This window comes from Plecotus auritus (genome assembly GCF_963455305.1).
Source record: "Plecotus auritus genome assembly, chromosome: 12".
NCBI lineage: Eukaryota > Metazoa > Chordata > Mammalia > Chiroptera > Vespertilionidae > Plecotus > Plecotus auritus.
The window spans coordinates 22,251,938-22,269,129 of NC_137778.1; the positions used below are offsets into that span (position 1 = coordinate 22,251,938).

General features: G+C 41.1%; 1 protein-coding gene across 5 annotated transcripts in view; it reads right to left on the minus strand.

Annotated features, from left to right (window-relative positions):
- Positions 1-17,192, minus strand: part of FAM20B (FAM20B glycosaminoglycan xylosylkinase) — a 37,790-nt gene that overhangs the window by 3,943 nt on the left and 16,655 nt on the right. For all 5 annotated transcript variants that reach the window (XM_080648348.1, XM_080648346.1, XM_080648349.1 and 2 more), the window contains 6 exons: positions 16,650-17,158; positions 10,951-11,037; positions 7,205-7,314; positions 4,384-4,555; positions 3,981-4,172; positions 2,008-2,067 (listed from right to left, as the gene is read on the minus strand). In XM_080648348.1, coding sequence (XP_080504474.1) covers positions 2,008-2,067; positions 3,981-4,172; positions 4,384-4,555; positions 7,205-7,314; positions 10,951-11,037; positions 16,650-17,026 — 998 coding nt within the window. In that variant the 5' untranslated portion in view covers positions 17,027-17,158. The remainder of the gene's footprint in view (positions 1-2,007; positions 2,068-3,980; positions 4,173-4,383; positions 4,556-7,204; positions 7,315-10,950; positions 11,038-16,649; positions 17,159-17,192) is intronic.

Below are 17,192 nucleotides of genomic sequence, written 5' to 3' on the forward strand. Positions count from 1 at the left end.
ATGTAAAATACCTCAACTACAAAAATCAGTATGAGTAAGTCACATTATCACATTTTGATATTTTTTCTAGGTAATTGAGAGGTAATATAAAGATTTATACATGTTCACTGCAGTGCTATTTATAAAAAGGAAAATGTGAACCAAACTGAATGTCCAACAATTGGTAAATAATTAAATAAGTTATGGCTCATCCATTCAAGTTAAATACCATGCAGATGTTAACAGGAGTAAAGACAATGTCCATGATATTAGGTATATGGGAGTAAAGAAGCTGTTTTACTCCAAATCTATGGGGAAAGAAAATGTGTATTTGTATACAGACACACACACAAAAACACAGACACGTGATTAGAAAGAAGTCACTATAGTGTGAACAGAAATTACCCTAACATCTTAATGGGTAATTTTATTTCCTTCTTTTTACATTTTTGAATTTTAAAAAATTTCTACCATTAATATTATAAACTAGAGGCCTGGTGCACGAAATTCGTGCATGGGGGTGTGTGTCCCTCAGCCCAGCCTGCACCCTCTCCAATCTGGAACCCCTCGAGGGATGTCCGACTGCCTGTTTAGGCTCGATCCTACCAGGCAGGATTGGGCCTAAACGGGCAGTCAGACATCCCTCTCACAATCTAGGACTGCTGGCTCCCAACTGCTCGCCTGCCTGTTTTTCTGATTGCCCCTAACCGCTTCTGCCTGCCAGCCTGATCACCCCTTAACCACTCCCCTGCCAGCCTGATTGATGCCTAACTGCTCCCCTGCCAGCCTGTTTGCCCCTAACTGCCCTCCCCTGCTGGCCTGATTGCCCACAACTGCCCTCCCTTGCAGGCCTGGTCCCTCCCAACTGCTCTCCCCTGCTGGCCATCTTGTGGTGGCCAACTTTGACCACAACAGAGTTAATAATTCTTTACACTAAACTTTCCCATTTAACCCACTATGTTTTTTCCATCTCCTGGTGGGACCAGACTGATAACCCTAAGTATTAATATAAAAACATCTTCCTTGAAAGATACAGCTTTTGCTTGGCTGTATCATTACTTCCCAATATTAATTAAGATAATTAAGGGTTGCCTGGATAAGCTTTCTGCAGAATATTTTTGTGATTAAAAAAAGGCAAAAGCCCGGCCATGGTGGCTCAGTGGTTGAGCATCGACCTATGAACCAGGAAGTCATGGTTCGATTCCTGGGCACATGCCAGCTTGTGGGCTCGATCCTTAGTGTGGGGCATGCAGGAGGCAACCGGTCAATGATTCTCTTTCATCATTGATGTTTCTATTTCTCTCTCCCTCTCCCTTCCTCTCTGAAATCAATAAAACTATATATTTAAAAAATAAAAGGAAAAAATAGATAAATAAAAGTACATTTAAGAAAGAAAGAAAGGAGAAGGTGTGCTGCCAGGAGGAGCAGTCTCACATGGTCCCAGGGACCCGGGGAATTGACCAGTGGGAAGTGGTGCTGCTGAAATTGCATCTCTGGGGATTCCAGCTGATTCTCAGTGCTCACTTTAAAATTTTACCGCAATCAGGAGCTTCTTAGAGCCAGTTTTTAATTTTATTTTCTTGATTTACCTTTTCTTTGTTCTATAGCATAGACTTAAAAAAAATAACATCAGTTACTAAATACATATGGGAAATGTTACTTTTGGTTTATACAATTTCAAATTGAGATATGCGACCCACAGGATGTCTGTGGTGGTGAGAGGACTTGAAACCATAAGGTAAACACAATACAGCAACCAGGGACACAGATTGTACCAGAATTTTTTGGGGGGAGGGACTATATTCTGATATTAAAACAAACATGGATATACATTACTAAATATTATGAAGACTTTTATTCATACAAAACTCAAAATGAATTCTGAGTATTTATATCCTCCATGTCAGGCCCTTAAGGGGTTCTAGGTTAGAAAAGCATGAAAAGCATGGCTCAGGTATTAGAAAGTTTTAAGGCCAAGAACACTGCTGTACTGTTATCTGAACCTGGCATTTGATGTGCGTAACTTACATGCAACACTGATAGAGAGGGGCAAGAATGCTTCTCTCATCCAGCGAGGGGTTCCCAAAGCTGAAAATGAAATGAAATCTTGGTGAATTAGGTAGAAGCACCAGTTCCCTTCTTAGCATCAAAGCAAGAGCAAATTCTATAAGAAACCCAAATGTGATCCTAAATAATGTCACGCTCCCACAGCTCAAGTCAATTAACAATAAACAGGGCATGACCAATTAGACACAGATTCCTAACAGCTTGTGCTGCAGCATCGAACAACAAATACACACATTTACAAGAACCCTCTCTCCTGACAAAATACAGCAAGGTGCTGAGGCACAAAAGCCTCAGAGGGAAGCTGAAGACCTCTAAACCTGGACAAGTTTTAAGTGTGGGTGGAGAAATACAGGCTATTCATGCCAGGTTCCTGCCAACAAGCAGATGGTCATTACTTGTAAAAACAAGTATTGCTGTTCTCCTCCAAAATTACCAACCAGAAAAGGTTTGGATTATCCTATTTCCTGCAAGTATATGAACAGATTCAGAATGCAAAAACTACTCGCAGAGGCTGAGAAAACAGTTAGTTCAAAGCAGATGTAAAAATGATCTGAGCAGTAATTCAGAGTAAGAAAAGGAGAACTGGCACTCTCCTTCCCAGGAGCACGCCTTCCTGTGCCTTTCCCTTAACTCCATCACTTGTTTCCTAAGCCCATTTCCTCTAGGAATTACTTTTTCTACCTCTGTATTTTATCCAATAAATATTCTCTTGCAATTTGGGTCTTGCTCTGAATTCTTTCCTGGCCAGAACTCAAGTACACAGATTGCTAGATTAAAAAAGAGAGAGAGATGAGGAGAACTGATACTAGAAAAACTGTTAACCTCCTACTCTTCCTGGAAGCTCCTCATAATAACCAAAGGGTCTGGTAACCCAAAGCACAATGCAGGCCCTCAAATAATAAATGGCAAAGGCAACTATTTCAATGCATATTTCCATAGTTCACGTGATCTTTAAAAAAAGGATCATTTTTACAAGAATAAAAAATTTTCTGGAATGTATGTAGCACTGACTACTGCCTGCTCTGCTGGCAAGAGGTGGGGTGGGAGGGTGGGGAAGAGGGCAGTGTTTGCTGGCCTCTCACTTTCTACAGCTGTCATCACCTTTCACAGAGCACGAGGTGTCTGTGCTCAGTGTAAGATGCTGGCATCATTAGCAAATGCTGTCCAAGTATTCTTTGCTGAGGACCCATGTCTCAGCTTACTCTCAGCAACCAATGTTAACAGTAGTGACCTGGACAATTCTGGGCTCCAAAGAAGTATTCTATTCAGCAAACAAAAGTATTCTATTAAGTGTAACAAAAGTGAGGTACTGAACTGGGCACCATCGAGAATGCAGAGTGTAAATTGCAAATACAATGTGTTCTTCAAAGAGCCCAGACTTAAAAAAATAAGGACAATTATTGATTCAAAAATAGTAAAATAATTTTATTGAAGATAAAAGTAAGTTGTCTTTATATATAATCACTAAGCAACTCCTCTTCCTCTCATGATAGTGAAAAGTCTGGGCAAACACTTCTACAAAAACAGCAAAGCAGCCTATCAAAAAAATTAATCTTTTAAACGGCATGAACCTTTGGGTAAAATAAGTTGAACAGTAATCAAATTTCATGTTCTATTATGTATTTCTCAAGATTCTAAATATCATAGTCAAGAAAGAATGATGTGAGTGGTGGCAAATCAAAGGCCTTGGTTTCCAGCTGTCTGTGAACAAATCACAGTCTTTGACTCCTGGGAAAAAACCACATTTCCATTTTTAAAGTTCTCAGATCCCTGAGGGTGGAAGGAATGCAAACCTGAACAAGACAGAAGAATGGGATCGCCAATAGAGAAGACCCCAAGCGGAAACAGGAAAGATGCCTTCTGTCAGGTGTGCTCTGGAGTTTTCCAGGATAGCCTAGAAACCGCTACCTGACAAGGTAGTCCTGTGGTCCTACCTTTTGGCATTATCGAGGAGGATGAGCATACTGGCACCCTCATCGTCTTGAAAACTCTCATAGTGATGGCGGTCAGCATTGCCAATCAGGTAATCAAAGACAGCCGTGTCAATGATATCCAAGAGACGCGGGCCGGAGTCGTAAGGGGATGTTTTCTTCACTGCGTCACAGTAGCTCTCATCGTACTCCCACCTGGAGGCAAGCAGCAACACTAGGGTTATTTACTGAGAGCCGACATTGTCCCTGCATCGTCTCAACACAGAGAAGGTGAAGTCTTTGCCTAGCAGGTTTGCCCCTGACCCTCCACTGTTCTCTTTAGTCTCGGACAGAACCCCTGGCTGCATATGGGCGGCCCTGGGCCAGGCACAGGAGAGGACTAGTAGTGACTCACAGGAGCGTTTACCTGGCCAGTTTGCCCTCTCGGTAAGTCCTGCCCCAGGGGTGTCGGTGTTTCTGCAGAGGCCACACATCTGGAAGCCAGAGGGTAACAGATCCCTCCATCGTGTCTCCGTCGGCACAAGCTGGCTCTGTTTCTCGGCAGTAATAACACTTCCCATAGAAACAAGTATTATTTCCTAAAGGAGAGAAAGGAACCAAACACACTTAAGGGGGAAAAAAAAGGAAGATTCCAAATTCTCCCTAAACAATGGAGAAGAGAGCAGCTAGGGAAACAGATACTGTGAAAACCAAGATCCTGAACTTCCATTTAAAACAGTATAGGTAATCAAAGCACATGGTATAAAAAAAATTCAAAAGGTACCAAAGGATATATATGAAAAAGTAAGTCTCCCTTTCTCCATGTCCCTCCTACCCAATCTCTCTCCAGGAGCCCACTACCGCCACAGTGTCTTTTTGAACTCACTTTAAGGAAAGGAATGTCCTCTTCTGTTTTGCCAGAGCACTCAGAGGAGGGAGATGGGATGCACAGGGTGGGTGGGGAGCGTATACAGTGTGGATACCTTGGACCAGGGGAGGATTTGCACATCCCGGGATGCACAGAGCCGACAGGTGATATTTCATGATGCTACTCGGAATGGTGCACAGTTTAAAACTTAGGAACTGTTTATTCCTGGAATGTTCCATTTAATATGTCCACCAATTCTTCCCATTCTAGAGTATCTCTTAACTACGTTACTTCTGACTTACTGCATATGAATTCACTCCAAGAGCTTCCAGTGCTCAGGCTATGTTAGTAGCCCCCAGTGCTTAAGGAGAAAGTTTCAACTTGTAGGTTGGTGCACAGGGCCCTTTGGTGACACTGTCCTGACCACCTGCCTTGCTCAGTCTCCAACCCCACACAGAATCTTAACTTCAGCTAAATCACAGTCTCCTGAGCTGTCATGCTCTTCTCGACACCCTGTGTGCTCTGTCTTCCACCCGGGAACTGGATGGGAACAAAATCACAGTTTTATTTTCATTAACTTCTACTTGAAACTTAGCATTTCCTTCAATTATTATGGTAGGGAGCAAACTATAGCAGTAGTGCCATTATCTGTGACTTTTTCACTAGAAGATATCACAGAGTTTTCATAACATAGTAGCATTGTTGTTGCAAATACTACAAGGTATCATTTGTAGTCTCAAATTACAGTAGTTACTAGATCTGCTAGGTCTTGTTATCTGTTAAATAACAAGGCACAAGTGACTATCACAAACTTGCTATTTGTAATTTTTTAAATTTATAAATACCTCAATATTATTGGTTTCATTTGTAAGTCTATGCATCTATTTATTTTAAAAAACAATATTGTGGGAAAGGATCCATAAGCTTCTCTAGACTGCCAAAGGAGTCGTTAGCACAAAAAAGGTTAGGAATCCAAACCCAGGATGTTCCTTCCCACTGTATCCTCCTGTGGGATTGCTACTCTGCCTTTGAGACTTGGTTGCAATAGCACCTCCACTGAGTAACATCACCCTGGCCCTGAATTCCAGGTCCCTTCCCCTCCACGGCCCTCTGCACATGTTTGGCTTCCCCATTAGACAAAGCTCCTTGAAGGCAGGAAGGTATCATTCATTTTTTTACATTCAGCATCTAGCACAGAGTCTGCCACACAGAAGTTAAACAAAATGTTGTTGAATGAATGAATATTAAAGAACGTAAGAAAATTAAATATTTTAGAGTTTTAAAATCTGAGCCTGAATCCTGGATAACAATGAGTAGCTTTGTGACTTTGGGAAAGTCATTTAACTTTTCAGCCTCTTTCTCAAGTATGGCATGCGGCTAAACCTCCCCAACTTATCACGCTTTTTGTTGAGGATCAAATACAGTAACTGCGTAAAAGTGCTTAAAATTGAACAAGCACAAGTGCTTAGAAAATATAAGAAACAAATCAGTGACACTGTATGCTTTTGGTTACTTGTAAGAACAGCATAGTTCCAGCCTTGTAAGTTTAAACTCTGCATGATGAATCTCTCACAAGTCTTTTAAATATTCAGTTTCACCTCATTTTAAATGCAAACCCATTCACTCTAGCAAAGCAAGGTGAAGTTCATCTTGCAATGACTGTTTCAAGTCATAATGTGAAGCAATGTGTCATTGAAAATGTCACCATGAAGAGGCTGGGACAAGAGACCACAGCACCTCTGAACTGTCCCAATTCTCACTGTGCTCACAAGAACAGGAGTGAGAATTTTAGCTCAGATCCTGTGCCTCAGAGTGAGGTACCACCAGAGAGCAGGGCCCAGAGGGACTGTAGCCAGTTCTATGCACGTGAGTTAGAGGCTACCCCTTGCAGAGTAGGAGAAGGCAGCGGTGATCTTCCAGGCCCAAATGCAATCCTACAAGGGAATTTCTGACGTTCTCACAAAGTTGCCTTAAGGATTCCTCAATTCTAAGGAGACAGATCCCAAGAAAGTACATGTACATGAAAAAAATACCCAGCCAACAATATACAGACAATAACAGTTTTAGGCCAAAAATTGAGTTTGTGCTCTAGCTAAGAACAAGCAGAAGGAAATAAAGTTACCAGCTACTTACATTATCAGTAAATGATCTCACTTCCTACTTCACAGACACAACCAAGTACACATTAGGGAAAACTTTCAGTTTCCTGCCATCTACTTTAAATCCATTTCCCCCAGTAATCCAAGAGCAAGTTGCCTGGCTTGCTTCTGTATTCCCTTCAGTTCTTCAATTCCTAAAAGTCACGAACCAGCTTGCTCAATGACGCCCCACTTAACTTAATAACTATTCCACCATCTCAAAGTTCTTCATATCTTCTTACCTACAGTTAGGAAGGTGCTCAAGAGCTGCTCCGTGGCCACAGGCTTGATCTCTGTCCGAAGATTAACAAACCTGCCAACCACCAAGGGGGCTCGGCGAAAACCCAGAATCCTGGTTTGGAGGGTTGAAGAACAGAAGAGAAAAATCTTTGAGGATATAATTTAAACAGCAGTCTTAAAAATTATGGTTAATTATGTTAGATATATACAGGAATTGCTGACAGGTATAAATATTTTTTAGAGGTACATATGTTTATGAGTTTAATATCAAGATGTATGTAACTTACTTTAATATACACTTCAGCAAAAATGATAAGGCAAATCTGGCAAAATGTAAACTATTATTTATTCCAGGGAGTGGGTATATGAGTTCATTATACTATTCTACTTTCGTTAGAAAATTTTCATTAAAAAATTTTAAATAAATTTTAACAAAGGTAAAAAAAAACAACAACAAAAAACTGGGTCTAAATCCATACTTGGGTTCCAAGCTTTTGATAAAACAGCACACTGACAGAAAATGATATGGCTTAATCTAAAAGGATAAACCCACAGGACAAATTAAATACAGATATTTTTTTCTAACGGTCTAAAAGGAGAATTTTATGGTTGAGCACAATAATTCTTTCTTTAAATGAAATTTCCTGTCTAAAAAAAATACACATTCACTGAAGAAATGTTGGAGGGGCAGGATCTGGAACACAAAGACAATTTATAATGAAGAAAATAAAGATCACCCATAATTCCAAAATCCAGAAATAACTGACATTTGGGCATATAAGCATTTTTCCTTTACAAGTATATATAAACACATACTCACTCTTGTGTATATATACACACAATATGCAGTTTTGTGTCCCGTTTTTCACTGATTATTATAGCATGAGCCTTTTCCCATGTCATTACAAAGCCTTTAAAAATGGCTGTGTAGTACAGTGGTTACCAGAGAGAAAGGGGGTAGGGGGAGGAAGAAATGTGTCAAAGGGGGTCAACTGTATGGTGATGAAAAGAGGCCTGACTTCAGATGGTGAGCACACAATGCAATATACAGATGATGTATTACAGAATTACATACTTGACAAATATCTTAACAAATATCACCCCCAAATTTTTTAAATAAAATTTTTTTTAAATGGCTATGCAATAAAAGTCCATTGTTCAGGGCTTCTGACTGACTTTGTCCTAAACTGAATCTTAGAAAAGCCACAAAAGCAGAGATCAACAGATTTGTCAAAATAACATAAAAATAAAGAGAACGTCCTGAGGCCAGAGAAAGTGGTCAAATCCCAATGAAACGAAGAAATAGCACCCCAGAGCAGAAACGTGTCAGGAGCCATGGATCGGAGAAAAAGTGGGAAATATGTTTTCTCCCAATGGCCATTATGAGGCCAAAGAACAGCAGCCAGCTTAGTGCCGAGGAGCCAAGTCACAGAGATGGCAGTTAACTAAAGGGGTCGGGTGACTGGCTAGAGAGTATTTTTCAGATTTTGAGGTAGGGAAGGACCTCCCAAAGAACAAGTCAGAAATGGAAACATTATCATATTTAATTAACATCAAAAGTAATGATTTCTGTACAAAGACTACTCCACTCTATATTAAGTGGGTGATGTGCTATGAAAAGGTAAGGAAATACTAAATTTTGCCAATAATTGGGGAATTACAAAATAAAATACCACTTTACATATATTAGATGAACAAAAACTGATAGGTTGGATAATATAAAGTATTGGTATGGATGTGAGAAAATGACCTTCACGCACTGCTGGTATCCATCAATAGGGAAACAGGGAGGGGTTTGGGGATGAAGAAAACTGGGAAACAATGAGGTCTTGGAAAGACTAATTCTAGTATACCATCAAGTGAGGAGTAGGATTTACCCAACTCTTCCCCATTAGTTCTTAAAAGAAGCAGTGAAAATTCATGGGATTGTGAACAAAACATTTTAACCTTTTCCATGGCATTGGATGTTTCTTAGATTGCTACCAGCTACAGCTAAGATTGTGGAATAAGTATCTTCGAATTTCTAATTATTTCTCCATGGTCCTTCCAAGAAATACCTTAGATAATATTCATACCCTTTGATGCAAATAAGTTTTTTGACACATAAGGCCCGAGTTCTTGATTGAACCAATTACCGCCAGAGGCAGCATCTGAATCTCAATAAATTCCTGCCAATGAAGTCTGTGTTTTTTTTTTCATTTCAGCAGGAGAAAATAGCATCTCATTGTTTCAACTGGACTTTATGAATTACTGGTAAGGATGAGCTCCCTACCCTATATTCATTAGCAATCAGTAATTTCTATTCCATCAACTGTGTCCTTTAGACAATTTTCTACTAGAATTTGAGTATATGTATAGATTTGTATAAATATTTATATATTAAGGCTATTAATGCTTAGATTACATTAGATTCAAGTATTTTATCCTGGTTTGTTCGCATTTAAATTTTGTTTGATGTTTCTTGATATGTGAGTTAATTTTTTTATTTAGTTGAGTCTACTGAGCTTTTTCTTTGTGATTTTTTTAAGACTATCACTCTTATTCTTAGAAAATCCTTCCTAATCCAAAAATTTACCTTAATTTTCTTCCAATTTCCTTACAGTTACATTTAAAAAACATTGTGGCCCTAACCAGTTTGGCTCAGTGGATAGAGCGTCAGCCTGCGGACTGAAAGGTCCCAGGTTCGATTCCGGTCAAGGGCATGTACCTTGGTTTCGGGCACATACCCAGTGGGTGTGCAGGAGGCAGCTGATTGGTGTTTCTCTCTCAATGTTTCTAACTCTCTATCCTTCTCCCTTCCTCTCTATAAAAAATCAATAAAATATATATTTAAAAAAATGTTTTTAAACATTGTGAATATTTCTTTACAAGTCTGTCCACGTGCCTGATGAATGAGCTGATCAGAAGAGCAACTGGGATACTAGACAGTTCACTCACAAGGTTCCTGCTGAAAAAAATGTTAATTTCCCTAGCTAACTTATACATATAGAATTCATGTCTATTATTTTTCCTTTGGAATTATTAGGGTTATTGGAGCTGTGCATATTTTATATAAAGGACAATAACATTCATTATATACGTCATGCTCTATATTTCTAGCAAATGAGGATAAGTCAGTATTACTTCCTTAAAAACAAAACAGTGTTGCCAGGCTCAATAAATGACCAGTTCAATTTAGAGATCTGAGTTCAAACCTTGGTTTTCATTCTGCCATTGTATTTATCAGTAACATCTTCATTCATGATAATGACAGAGGACAGACCAGAATGAAATAACCCAAAAAAGCCTGGAGTTAAGAAATGTGCTTTGGGCCTGGTTGGTGTAGCTCAGTGGCTGAGCATTGACCTATGAACCAGGAGGTCACGGTTCAATTCCTGGTCAGGGAACATACCCGGGTTGCAGGCTTGATCCCTAGTAGAAGGCCTGCAGGAGGCAGCTGATCAATGATTCTCTGTCATCATTGATGTTTCTCTCTCTCTCTCTCCCCCTCTCCCTTCCTCTCTGAAATCAATAAAAATATATGGGGAAAATAAAGAAAGAAATGTATTTTGGTATTCCTAGTACCACCTGAATTATGAGGGACTCATACAAATTTCACGGAATCAGTCAGCTCTCCAAAGTAGGTAAGAAGTCAAAGTTATTAGTGTCACAGCCTTTATGGGGGAGAGGGGGGAGTCCACTAGCTCTCTCTTCCAGGATATTTTTGAAAGGAAACAATGCAAGTAAACCACTGTGATTACACACACACCTGTCCAAGTGAAAGGCTGCCACCTCTGCATTGTGTCTGTCATAACCAGCGTAGGGTTCGCCTTCTACCACGTAGTCTCGGTTATACCTGCAGAGAGAATGGGAAGCACAGGTGGAGACATGAATACATCAGTACCACAGGTGCCAGCACCAGGGGCAGTGCACAGATACTTCGGCAAGCCTGGTTCTGCTCCATAACACCTTCCCTGTCAACCCTGAGACAATCGTGGATGACACGAGTCACTGGTAGACAGGGCGAGGATGAAGTGGAGAAGAAACCAGTGTTCTGTCTCTACTGCAGCAATCATTCTATTAATAAAACTCAGAAGATGTTATTTTTTACCCCATCGAAAAGACTTTCAAACTACAAGTTAATTTTCTGGAGGGCAAGGACCATCTTTGTCTTTCCACAATAGTGGTAAGGTCTATAGTTGTTTGACTACCACAAAAGGCTTATAAAAGAAGTTTAAATTTCTTGGGAAATGGTCCTGATACACCTTTTTCTGTTAATAAGTAGGCAAAGGTGCATTTGAAAAGAGCTGGTCTGTTTCTCTTTATGTTTATGATGATATAGCAGAAGAAACACTGGACTGGAGTAAGAGCTACCTGCCTGAGTAAATGAGCAAAACCCTTTTCTCTGGGCCTTAGATTCCTTACCTACAACACCAGGGGCTTGATTAGGAGGCAATTTCTCAGATTTGTGTCACCTCAAACACCACTCTACATCATATGTATGACAAACGCAGGATAATGAAAACTGGCATATTTCTCTCCACTAATCATAAAAATAGATACAATTTAAACCTGTTAATTGAGAAGAAAAAGACACCTACTGTTCACCTACATTTCCTGTTTCAAAAGGAGACCTATTAGCTATACAGGGAACTGTCAACTAGAAATAAGCTGAGATTGAAGTAGAGTTGCTCTGCTGAGGACACATGGATCTCCAAAGCTGACAAGAATGTGGGGAAGTGGGAAATGGTACTAGAAAAGGCATGACCTTCAACATAAAATGACTGTGGGATATAAAGTGAAAGCATGTCCACGAAACACATTTATCAAGGCAAAGTGATGAAACACTTATGCTAGAAGACAGTCATGCATCAGCACCTGGCTGGACACCAGCTTCTCCTTAGCAGTGTCAATATACTCAAATGGATTTTTTTTGTTTTTAGTGTCAAAGCATTGTGTAGGCTACCTAGGATTACACTGGCTCCCTCCAAATTAAAAGTCTCCATTTTAAAATAGAACTGAAGCCAAAGCTGTCACTTGAAGCACCTCTCCCCACTACAGCTGTAGGCTGCAGTAAAACTGGGGGGCAGTCCTTGGATACTTCATTTTTGACTCCAGTGGAGCCACAGGAACACATGTTGTGATGAGCAGTCTATTCCTCTTAGTGAATCAGAGGCTGTTCCAAGGAAAGGTAAGACCAGAGGAACCCGGGAACTCTGCAAATGGGCTGGAGAAGAAGGCGGGGAGGGAAGGGGAAAGAAAGGACTAAGAATCAGAAGGAAAGAGCTTTACAGGAGTCAGAAAGTCCGAACCCTTAGCTCATGTTTCAGGTGTGTGGAATGTGACGTCAGAATTCTGGGTCTCAGTTTTGGCCCCCATGAAATGAGTAGCTGGATAAGCTGAGCTCCAGGGCCCCCTTCAGCACTCCCTAAGACCACTCCCTCACTTCTACCCACTCCCCGCCCTGCCATCTTGTCCTCACCATAAGTACAGTATGTGCCTGTGACAATCAATTTACTTCCAGAATGGAGACAGCTACATTGAAAAAAAAAATCACTTTTATAATGTGAGGCAAAATGTGTAAATAAAAGTGTCACTGTGGTCCTACATATCATCTATCTTCCATCCTCCACCTCTGAGAGTAGGACATGGACAAGCAGGCTCCAGCAAAGCCAGAACCACAAAGGGCTGTACAGAAAGGGGCAAGTCTCCATTAGCAGTGAGGACCCAGCTCCTCCTCTCAGCACAGTGATCCATCTTAAGGTCCTGACAGAGAAGCAAAATTCATACAGTAACGGCCAATCAATCACTCCTACCCTCTGGTGAAGGGCATTAGAGTCTGACCAAGGACATTAATTTGCACTTACACAAAGACTAAATAGTCTCTGAAGTCCCCGGGGTCACAGTAGCAAGTGCTGGGTGCTTCAGGACTGGAATAAATTTCTATGAGCACTTAACCGGCCAGCCACCTTCCCTGGTCTGCGACAGTGCCAGGTGGAGTCAGCACAGGTCAGTGTCGTGCAGGGACTCAGAGCACTATCGCCACTGCAGGGGCCCATACAGCTTGCTGGGTGGGGGAGGACAGTCCCCTGGAGCTGGGGGTGGACACAGCTCTTCAGGAGGTGGTGAGGAGAAGGGGACCAGCCCGACAGAAATAAAAAGTTGGGTGCAGAGAGGAGGACTAGACTGTGAGGGGCCTGACTATTAGGCTGTGGACACTGGTTTGGTCTAGTGAGCAATGGGAAGTCCCTGAATGTTTGGAAGCTGGGCAGCACAGGGATAATATGGGTAATGGGGGAAGAATCAAAGTGTTCAGCATGGTCTGCAAGAGGAATGTAATGAGAAGATTGTACGAGATATGAGATGAAGCAATAGTGACTAAGGTTAGTTTATGCATTTATCTGAGACCACCTCCCCTAGTCACCAGCCAGGCTCCTCTCCCTCCACTTATATTAGTACCTTGTCTAAACACCCAGGCGTACCTGCAAAGCACCTGGACTGGTACTAATACTGCACACTACCCGGACTACCTGACTTCTACACTTCCTGCTGTCCCATCTCACTCTCAATCCTCTGGTATACAAACAGTGGGTTTAAAGAGGATATCCTCTTATTTAAACACAAAATGCCCATGACTCATCTATTTGCTTATCTCTCAGGCTACAAAACCAAGAGGTCAAAGACCACATTTCAAAACTAAGCTAGCGATTTTTGATGATGGGTGTGCCACGTCATCACACTTACAGGAAGGCAAACAAGAGAATTACATGTGCAGCACAACACCAGCTGCTCACACTCCAACAGATCCAAACGCCAACTCCATTCATTGCTGCAGGGTGACCTTGTCAAGTTAGTTACTGCCCCTAAGCCTCAGTTTCTTATTCTGGAAACAAGTACTATGACTGCCCACAGTTGTGAAGAAGGTTAGAGACATTAACAGATACAAATGTAGTTGGTGCAATGCCTGGCAAACAGTGTGCATTCATTGGAAATTAGGCCCCAAGGCCCATATAACTATACTCTTTCCTTATTACCTGCCAATCAGACTTGTGTTCGCCAAAAGTCTACTGCATTTTTAAACTTTGCTAATTTCCACACCTTCCATATATCATGCTTCCCAGCTCCAGGGAAGTGCAGATCTCTTCAGTTTCTGGGATCCCAATATATTAGTTCTCTGGTTGCCTATTATCTACTGAGAGTTGAATAATGAAGGCACAAGGCCAACTGCTCTGCTCACAGTTGAGTTATGTATATCTTTACCCCGTATTTCTTCTCCTACTCCAGCAAGAGACCCAAAGTGTTCTAATTCTTTCAAAAGCTCCTTTGAGAAGTGGGAAAAAAAGTTAGTACACAGAAAATTTTAGATATTACAAACTTTGAGAAAATTCACCCCTTACAAATTCCTGGCAAAGGAGTATGAATTACCATGTTAACCTATTTCAAATTCATACTAGTATATTTGCAGAAAATTTTTCAAAAAATTAATTATACTGCAGAACTGACACACAAATTATCTCCATAGATCCTTACAGAAGTCCAAAGGGGTCGCTGTTTAACAACATATAGTCCACTCTCCAGTTCAAGTTTAGACCAAGGTAACTAAAATGGCCCTGTTTTCTGCTTAATGCAGGTAAAAGGAACAATGAGATATCACTGTACACCTAAGAGAATAGCCAAAATCCAAAACACAGGTACCAAATGCTGGTGAAGATGATGTGGGGCAACAGGAAATCTCATTCATTGCTGGTGGGCATGTAAAATGGTACAGACACTTTGGAAGACAGCTTCTTACAAAATTAAATATATTCTTACCATATGATTCAGCAATTGTGCTCCTTGGTATTTACCCAAATGAGCTAAAAACTTACAACTACACAAAAACCTACACATAAATGTTTATAGCAGCTTTATTCATAACTGCCAAAACTTGGAAGCACCACAATGTCCTTCAGTAGGTGAAATGAATAAACAAACTGTGATACATACAGACAATGGAATATTATTCAGCAATAAAAAGAAATGAGCTGTCAAGCCACAGAAAGACACAGAGAGCCCAGCTAGTGTGGCTCAGTGGTTGAGCATCCACCTATGAACCAGGTTGTCACGGTTAGATTCCTGGTTGGGGCACGTGCTTGGGGTTTCGGGCTGGATCCCTGGTGAGGGCTTGTGGCCGGGGGGGAGGAGGGGCAGCCAATCGGTGATTCTGTCTCATCACTGATGTTTCTCTCTCTCCCTCTCTGAAATCAATAAAAATATATTTTAAAAAAAAAGACAGAAACCTTAAATGCATACTGCTAAGTGGGAGAAACCAATCTGAAAAGGCTACAAAAGGTCTGATTCCAACTATATGGGATTCTGGGAAAGGCAAACCTATGGAGACAGTAAAAAGATTAGTGGTTGTCAGGGGCTAGGGAGAAGGAGAGAGAGGAAGCAGAGGGGGAGGGAGGATGAATAGGTGGAACACAGGGAATGTTTAGGGCAGGGGAGCTATTCTGTATGATACTGTAATGGTGAATACTTGTCATTATATGTTTATCAAAACCCACAGAATATAAAACACAAAGTGAACCTTAATGTAAAGTGTGGACGGTAGTTAATAAATATTGGCTTATCAATTATAACAAATGTACTACACAAATGCCAAGATAATAATATGAGAAACTGGGGAGAGGGAATTCATAGGAGCTCTCTGTACTTCACCCTTAATTTTTCTGTAAACATAAAACTGCTTAAAAAAAAAATAAAAGTCTAGCCCTAGCTGGCTTGGCGCAGTGATTGCAAGCATATCAAACTCGCAGCCAGCGGGCCGCATTTATAAATGAGGCATGCAGTCTACTGGCCGTGAGTGTGACATGCTTGGAGAGCACTGGCCCTTGGACTGAGGGTCAATGGGTCTCTCTCATATCAATGTTTCTCTCTGTCTCTTCCCCTCCCTTCCTATCTCTCTAAAAATCAATGGGAAAAATATCCTCGAATGAGGATTGGAAAAAAGTCTATTCATTTAAATTAAAGCAAGAACAAAACCCAGGTGAAAGAATTATAGCTTCAGCGCTAAGAGGGACTTTAGTCATTGATCCAAAACCCACTCGAGCTCTGGGTAACTCCTTCTCTAAAACATGTAGTTATCTAGTCTCTAACTGCACAGTTTTGGTGACAAGTGGCTTATTTCCTAACCAACTCATTTTGTATCTCGAACATCTGGAACAGAGTAGATATTTGATAAATTTAGAAGGACAGCTCTAACTGTAAAAAATTTGTCTTATATGGAACCAAATCATGTTCCTAAAATTTCCCCTACTTGAAGACTCACAGATCATTAAGACCTAGAAAAGACTTCAGAGATCTTCCAGTCTACCCCTTTCATTTTACTGAAGAGAAAACCAAGAGAAGGAGATGACCCCTCTTACACAATCCCAGATCACACGCATCAACCAACTAGCACATGGAACTTCTAAGATAAAGACTTACCGCTTAGGTTTGAAGACAACTTTCTGTCCTCCTTCAAGTATCAGTAAGGCTTTCAGTTGTGTCCCTTTGTAACCCACATCAGCTTTAATGATTTTTTTGGTGGCCATGGCATGCATGATTGCCCCCAGCTCTGGTGTCTCGTCAGGATACACTTCCCGGGGAACCACCCACTGGGCTGCAATCTCCCAGGGAGACTGCAAGGTGTGGTCCAGCTTGGATGCCAGCTCCACCCGCAAGCCAGCTATCATTCGGTGAAAAGCCCTCTGGTCCTCCCGGTTGGCAGCCGATGAATCTAAGTTGTCAATCAGGAAAACTTTGGTGAAGATAAAGATGACAAGGAGAATTGCTAACAACACGACTCGCTGCTTCAGCTTCATGTTGACCTCTTTCCTTCTCCCCAGACCCACTCTCTCTCACGTATCAGGGAGAGCAGGTGGTGATGGTTAGCAAGGAGACTCCATGATTATACACACTGGTCCATTTCTTCACTGAAGCACCTCCCACAATTCCTGCAAGCCCAAGTATAAAGCAAAATTCAATCAG